The sequence below is a fragment of the Bubalus bubalis genome, chromosome 8 (assembly GCF_019923935.1).
Source record: "Bubalus bubalis isolate 160015118507 breed Murrah chromosome 8, NDDB_SH_1, whole genome shotgun sequence".
In the NCBI taxonomy this organism is placed as follows: Eukaryota; Metazoa; Chordata; class Mammalia; order Artiodactyla; family Bovidae; genus Bubalus; species Bubalus bubalis.
In genome coordinates this window covers 106,230,458-106,237,930 of record NC_059164.1, presented here as the reverse complement: position 1 = coordinate 106,237,930, position 7,473 = coordinate 106,230,458, and the positions used below count along the sequence as shown (strand labels likewise).

Below are 7,473 nucleotides of genomic sequence, written 5' to 3'. Positions count from 1 at the left end.
GGATGGAAGACTTGGGTTCAGTCCCTTGGTTGGGAAGATCCCCTGGAGAAGGGAAAGGCTACCCACTCCAGTATTCTGGCCTGGAGAATTCCATGGACTGTATGGTCCATGGGGTCGCAGACTCTGACACGACTGAGCGACTTTAACTTTCACTTTCACTCCAGCCCCCCAGCCCCCCAGTCCCACCGTGCAGGAACTGCTCCCTTTCTAGAACAGGGACCGTCCCAGTTGCAATTCCCTCTGCTCCTCTACTACTGGTACACTCAGCCCACCCTGTCTGCAGACACAAGTGGTCCCCCGTTCTGTATACAGAAAGTCCTCCACCCCCTCACCATCCATTGACCAAGCTGGGAACAGAGATGCTTGGGTGAACTGGCTTCTGTTGGCTTGTACTGAAAATACAAACTGAGGTAGATGAACCTAGAGCCTGTTACACAGAGTGAAGTAAATCAGAAAGAGAAAAACAAATACTGTATATTAATGCACGTTTGTGCACGCTAAGTAGTTTCAGTTGTGTCTGACTCTGCAACTCTATGGACTGTAGCCTGCCAGGATCCCGTCCATGGGATTCCCCAGGCAAGAATACTGCAGTGGGTTGTCATACCTTCCTCCAGGGGAATCTTCCCCACCCAGAGATTGAACCTGCATCTCTTGTGCTCCAGTGTTCTTGCCTGGAGAATCCCAGGGAGGGGGGAGCCTGGTGGGCTGCCGTCTCTGGGGTCACACTGAGTCGAACACGACTGAAGTGATGCAGCAGCAGCAGCAGCAGGACTAATTCACGTTGTATGGCAGAAACCAACACAACATTGTTAAGCAATTAACCTCAAACTTTTTTTTTTTATATATATACTGACCTTCTCCCCCTACCTCTTTGGAGCAGTTTCTCAGAACTATTTGAAATGCTATCTCCTGGACTATATGCCTCATTTTGTCTCAAATAAAACAACTCAAAAAAGAGAAAGAAAAAAGAAAAGAGGCAATGAGATCTGAAGAGCAAAGTTCAAGACTTTGTGTCATTTACTAGCAGAGTGCTCCTGTGCAAATTACCAATATTTTTTTTTCTGACCACTAGGGTCCTCATTTCACAAATGAGGGCAATAACACCTCATTTTTGTGATCTAATAGAGCCAAAGCACCTGGAATGTCAGAGCATCAGAATGTCACTCAGATATTGTTTTTCTTCTTTCCCTAGATTCTCTGGATCACCTCCTCATGTTGCTCTCAGTCTAACTCTGGATATGGGGTAGGTTGCTAAATAATGCCTCAAGACTCAAATTTTGCCGCCTGCATCTCTGGGATGGGCCACCTCAAAACCGGGCAGGGCTCACCACAGCCCGACTCCACTCTAGGTCAAAGTTTGCATTTGTGATGTCCAGGTGGGGACACAGTTCCTGACACATGACAGGCACTGGGAAGCGATGGTCCAACAAATGAGTGGGTCTGGTGCCAAAAGATCATATATCCTCGGAAAGTCCTTTAGGGGGGTGTCCAGTTGTTTCCATAGAAAACATCATCATCAGAGTGATCACAGCTGACTTCATAGGCAGGGGGTGGAGTCAGAGGTTCCAATCTGGGGGGCGTCCACAAGGTCTGCAAATCAGGAACAGTGGATGCAGCCCGTGACCACCGAAGTCGCAGGCTGACTGGAGGTCTTCTAGGACTTCCTGAGGTCACAGACCCCTCTGAGCCCACTCGCCTGTCCAGTCTGGCTCTCCTGGGCTCCTCTGGATGGTTAGGCTGTCCCTCCTCAAGTCCTGAGGGGATTACAATGCTGCTGTAAGAGGGTGGTTGGTCCAACTCTTGGGGGTGGGGCTGCGGGTCCATCACTGTGGCTTCGACGTAGGTTGGCACCTCAAAGGCTTCATTGTCCCTGAGTGGGGTGGGTGGGGGGGGGGGGCGGGGAGGAAATAAGGAAATTAGTGGCTTCCTAAAAGGAGCCTTTTTTCCCTTTTCTGTCTTCTACCAGCAAAAGACCCCTCCACTCCCTGCTACCAGTGACCAGGGAAAGCAGAATCTGTATGCCTGGAGGCCAGAAGTACAAAGGAAGAATGGGTCCACGTGTACTCTTCCAGTCCTGCCCAGCCCTCAACTCACCGTGCATTGCTGGAGGCCCCTGGGCTCTCGGTCTGCACTGATCGAGACCCCCATTCCAAAAAACAGGCCAGGAGGCAGCCCAACAAAAAGAAGCCACCCAAGCTGAGAAAGAAATAAGCCACAGGGCTGATGTCCGGCCGTATCCCCAGCAAAGCCAGCCCCAGGAGGAAGGAGGTGCAGCACAGGAAGAGAAGCGGCTTCTCCAGTTTCCCCCACAGCTGGCCTGGCACCATGGCCCCTCCCCAGGCTCCTGCAAAAAGACACACAGCTGTTGTGTCCAAACTAGCAGTTGGCATCATGGCTGGGTCAGATTTCAAAGTAAGCCTATCAGACACCTCTGTCTGGCTTTGTTCTTTCCATCTCAAATCAAAATAAATGGCCCAAAGAAATGATCTGCAGGGTCCCCCCACCCCCAGCTCTGGAGTTTTCTCTAGGATCACCTAGGAGTATGATCCTGGGGTATCAATATATGTGGAACAGCCAGGAAACCAGCCCAGGAGTTCTGACTCCCAGCCCCTGTGTAAGTGTATTTGCTGTGCTATGACCTCTAATTCCTTCCTTTTTCTTCTTCCCTGTGACCTCTCTTCCAGCTCCACATTTCTATGGCTTCCAGGTCCCAGTAGTGGGCAGGCCCTGCCTGGGGCCTCTCTGTGCTCCCGGCATCTCAGGAATCCAGGTGATGGGCAGGCCACGCCCCTTACTTTTGCTGGCTCTAAATCTCCCCCACTCCCCACCTCCCCAGTCCCAAGCCCTCTGTCTGACCTCAGCCTTACCCTATTTGACCCCCGTCTTCCCATTTCCTCCAGTCAGCCCATGCTCCAGTCGGAGGGAGAAAAGTGTACACAGACACAGGCCACAACTGCCTGAGAGTCTTACAGACCAGGGTCTTGAGCGAGGGACCTCGGCCCGCTAATTCTTGACCTCTCCCCGTCCCATGTCTGTCAGGGTCCACCACCCTCTATGGGCCCTAACTCGGTAAACTCAGACTTCAAGTGTCTTGCCTGAAGTTATTACCGAAGGGGTTCCGAGGCTGGTGAGAAGAAGCCTTTTCTTTGCTCTTCAACACAGCAGCAACCCCCAGGCAGCCTGTCAGGAGTCCCCTGAACTCTGCACAGGAAGGAGTCACAGGTTCTAGAAAGGAGCCAGACGCCCTCCTTACGCCCCAGCCCCAAAGGCACGACCCTCCCACCCTCTTACCCGCGCTAGGACCTCCACACCTGTCTCAGCGCACTCGGCAGTAAGTAGGTTGGGACAGGGGGAGGAGGACGGAGGAGGAAACAGGGCGGAGCCCACTGGTTCCACCCACTTTTGTGCCCAGATCCCTACATTCCTGCGCAGGCTTCCTCCTTCCTTTCTGCTCAAGGCTGAACTCCTACTTTTGCCCCACCTGGAATTTTTCTGGCTTAGTTACTCTATCCCCAACCCCCACAGAGCCCTAGAGAGAGTACTCCCCAACCTCACCCCCAGTGATCTTTGTACTTTGGATCAGAGTTAAATTCATCTTTCTCCCTTCTTCTCAAGGCACTTGGTATTCCCAGCAGTTTGCATTATATTTAGCTAATAATGTTTTGTGCCTGGGAGCAAGGTGTTAAGCTGGGCCCTGCGGGGCTCCTGGGCACAGAGGTCTTTTTGTCCCTCATTTCTTAGAGTCAAAACTCCAGCCTCCATGACCTTCTCTGAGTTCCAAAGAGCAGAACAGTTGCTAATCGAGGAAGGAACAGTCAGGAAACCACCTGAGGCAAGATTAAAGGGACCAGAGAGGCTCAAGGTTAGGAGCCCCAACCACCTAAGACCCTGAATACAACCTCACCCTTTTGAAACTTTGCAGAAGAAAGAATGCAAGACTTACTGCCTAGACCCTTATCACACACCCTTGCCCAACTATATAACCTCTCCCTACTTACCCCTGAGTGGGGCACATTTCCTGAGACCCCACTGTTTCTTTGTGGCCAGCCATTCTTTCTTTCTTCTCCATAACTGTCTCCATATTTATGTTTGGCATTGGTGCACAGAGAGCCAAGATTTTGGCAACAAGCAGAGCAGAGACCGTGGTTTATTTAATCTCCGTGTATCACATAGTGCTTTGCACACTGATGTGTCCTGCTTCCCCTACCAAAGTATCATTTCTATAAATTCCTTGTTTTCTGCAGACCTGTAAGATGTGTTCATATGTATGCTGCTTTGCTCAGTTAACTTGTTTTTTGTTTTAAATTTTAATGCTATAAATTTTATTGAGGATGATGGGATAGTACTTTATGTGCTGTGTAAGTATGTGCATGCTCAGTCGTGTCTGACTCTGTGGCCCCATGGACTGTAGCCCCCCAAGTTCCTCTGTCCATGGGTATTGTCCAGGCAAGAATACTGGAGTGGATTGCCACTTCCTCCCCCAGGGATTTTCCCAACCCAGGGAGCTGACTGGTGTATCCTTCATTGCAGGCAGATTCTGTTGAGGAAGCCCCTACTTTGTTACCAAGTCCAAGCTCACTGTGCATTGGCACAACAGACCAATGCATCCGGAAGACAAGATGTTGAGGTAAGGAATATGACTTTATTTGGAAAGCTGGCTTACCGAGACAATGGCAGACTACCTTCCCTAAATTTCAAAGGGCATTTCAAAGAGTTTCTAATTAGGGAAGTAAAGGAATGTAGAAACAAAGGAAGAGCAGTCAAGAAACAATAGTTCCATGATTAAGCCGAGTCCTGGTTCCTCCTCAAGGGATGTAGTAACAATATATCTGGGACTTTTTATTGGAACTAAGGCCCCCACCTAGGTGGAGGATGGTAACTTTAGACCAAGCACAAGTTTGGCCACCTAATGCGAAGAGTCAACTCATTGGAAACGACCCTGATGCTGGGAAAGATTGAGGGCAGGAGGATGCTGGGAAAGATTGAGGGCAGGAGGAAAAGGGGATCACAGAGGATGAGGTGGTTGGATGGCATCACTGACTCAATGAACATGAGTTTGAGCAAACTCTGGGAGACAGTGAAGGATAGGGAAGCCTGGTGTGCTGCGGTCCATGGGGTTGCGAAGAGTTCAACACTACTGAGCGACTGAACAACAACAAAGATTGAAGACAAAAGGTGAAGGGGGCTGAAGAGGATGAGACAGTTAGATGAGCATCACTGACTCAGTGGACGTGAATTTAAGGAAACTCAGGGAGATAGTGCAGAAGACCTTGGCTTGCTGCAGTCTGAGAGGGTAACAGATAGAAAGGCCAGAGATCCCCAAGCAGCAGGAGGAAATAAACTGAAAGTGGCAGACGTTTTTTTTCCTTCTCTACATAAAATTAAAAGAGGCTTCTTTTAATTATGTGTTGATAACAACTGGTTTTGCCTTGAGCTAACCAATGCGTTTTTCTTATGGAAATGTTTTTCTTAAGCTATGGTAATGAAATTATGTATTTGCTTTGGAATCTACTTTTCTTCAGAATGGTTCCGCCTAAGACTAACCTTCACTTTGTGGGAAATAGATGGGGAAACAGGGGAAACAGTGCCAGACTTTATTTTTTGGGGCTCCAAAATCACTGCAGGTGGTGATTGCAGCCACGAAATTAAAAGACGCTTACTCCTTGGAAGAAAAGTTATAACCAACCTAGATAGCATATTCAAAAGCAGAGACATTACTTTGCCAACAAAGGTCCGTCTAGTCAAGGCTATGGTTTTTCCTGTGGTCATGTATGGATGTGAGAGTTGGACTGTGAAGACAGCTGAGTGCCGAAGAATTGATGCTTTTGAACTGTGGTGTTGGAGAAGACTCTTGAGAGTCCCTTGGACTGCAAGGAGATCCAACCAGTCCATTCTAAAGGAGATCAGCCCTGGGTGTTCTTTGGAAGGAATGATGCTAAAGCTGAAACTCCAGTACTTTGGCCACCTGATGTGAAGAACTGACTCATTTGAAAAGACCCTGATGCTGGGAAAGGTTGAAGGCGGGAGGAGACGGGGATGACAGAGGATGAGATGGTTGGATGACATCACTGACTCGAAAGACATGAGTTTGAGTGAACTTCAGGAGTTTGTGATGGACAGGGAAGCGTGGCGTGCTGCAGTCATGGGGTCGCCAAGAGTCAGACACGACTGAGCGGCTGAACTGAACTGAAGACTAACCTTGTTTTCTTTTCTCAAACCATGGGCTGATAATGGCTCAACAAACCAGTATTCATGTCAATTGTTTTATGGCCAGGATGACACACCTTGTGCCATTCTATCTCAAAAATGCATATTGTAGGAGACAGGACTGGTGAACTCCTGCAGCCTGGAGGTGTCTCTCTTTTCTGATTAAGAGCTTGCTAACAGACAGAAAACACCTTGCTAAAGACTAGCAAGGGGGCATTCTTTCTGCTCCCTTCTGATGTCTATGTTAGAAATTTTCTCTCTCTCTCTTATACTTTAATAAAATTCTGTTACACAAAAAGCTCTCGTGGTCAAGCCTGGTCTTTGGCCCTGGACAAATCCTCTCCTCCAGAGGTCACAAATCCCAGCATAGCACACGGCTCGCAGGAGCAACCTTAAAGTCCATGGGGTTGCAAAAAGCTGAACATGACTTAGGGACTGAACAACAAAAATGAAATCAAAAGATTAGACAATTGTAATTGTAGGTTTGCAGAAGAGAAAAAGCTAAAAGATTGGTAAATAGCTCTAGGGTTTTTCTGGTGGCTCAGTGGTAAAGAATCTGCCTATCAATGCAGGAGACATGGGTTCCATCCCTGAAAGGAGAAGATATCCTGGAGAAGGAAGTGGCAACCCACTCCAGTATTCTTGCCTGGAAAATCTCGTGGACAGAGGAGCCTGGAATGCTACAGTCCATGGGGTCGCAGAGAGTCTGAAACATGTACAGTACAGACTTGTGTACTGATCAACAATGACAACAAAATTCCTGGAGCACCGCCCTGTTACCTCACCACCAACCAATTAGAAGGAAGTCACACACCCTACAAAATTCACTGCTTATTTTGCCTTTAAAAACTCTTTCCCCAAACCATCAAAAAACCACTGGGTCTTTTGACTATGGGCCGCCCACTCTCTTTGCATGGCCCTTGTAATAAGCCTTTCTCTGTCCCAGATTCCCACGTTGCAGTTTGTCTGGCCTCACTGTGGGTCAGGCAAATGAACCAGTGTTGGGCAACACTTGCACCGTGAGTGTCTCAAGGTGAGTGATCAGTTTCAACCGTCTCTGAATCTCTGAATCTAACACAGTTCCTGACACACGGTAGGTGCTCACTGAGCACAGTTGAACGTTCTCGTTAGAAGGCTACCGATCCAGCTGGCCTCGCCACAGCCTGGAGATCTGGGATCCATTCTTTTCTGTTTGGGATCTGGTGGTAAGTCAGGGTGAGGCAGGTGCTGGGAGGCGCAGAGTGGCTGGAGGAGTACTTTGCTCTG

At 48.8% G+C, this 7,473-nt stretch overlaps 1 protein-coding gene across 3 annotated transcripts; it reads right to left on the bottom strand.

The window, feature by feature from the left end:
- Positions 1–987: 987 nt before the first annotated feature.
- On the bottom strand, positions 988–3,500 carry TMEM139 (transmembrane protein 139). 3 transcript variants are annotated; one of them, XM_006071875.4, is made up of 4 exons: positions 3,292–3,500; positions 3,109–3,201; positions 2,095–2,344; positions 988–1,870 (listed from the first exon to the last, which is right to left on the bottom strand). In XM_006071875.4, exons 3-4 carry the CDS (start codon positions 2,325–2,327, stop codon positions 1,477–1,479), a joined length of 627 nt encoding a protein of 208 aa, XP_006071937.1. In that variant the 5' UTR covers positions 2,328–2,344; positions 3,109–3,201; positions 3,292–3,500; the 3' UTR covers positions 988–1,476. The 3 variants fall into 3 exon arrangements, with proteins under 3 accessions (XP_006071937.1, XP_006071938.1, XP_025147516.1); XM_006071876.4 differs by lacking the exon at positions 3,109–3,201 and having other exon boundaries at positions 3,292–3,378; XM_025291731.3 differs by lacking the exons at positions 3,109–3,201; positions 3,292–3,500 and having other exon boundaries at positions 2,095–3,097.
- Positions 3,501–7,473: the final 3,973 nt, after the last annotated feature.

Excerpts from the sequence above, each read along its gene's own strand:
- TMEM139 (XM_025291731.3), bottom strand. The coding sequence starts at position 2,393 with ATGATGCCAACTGCTAGTTTGGACACAACAGCTGTGTGTCTTTTTGCA. Across the intron at positions 1,871-2,094 it reads GGGGCCTCCAGCAATGCACG|GGACAATGAAGCCTTTGAGG; the intron begins GTGAGTTGAGGG and ends CACCCCACTCAG.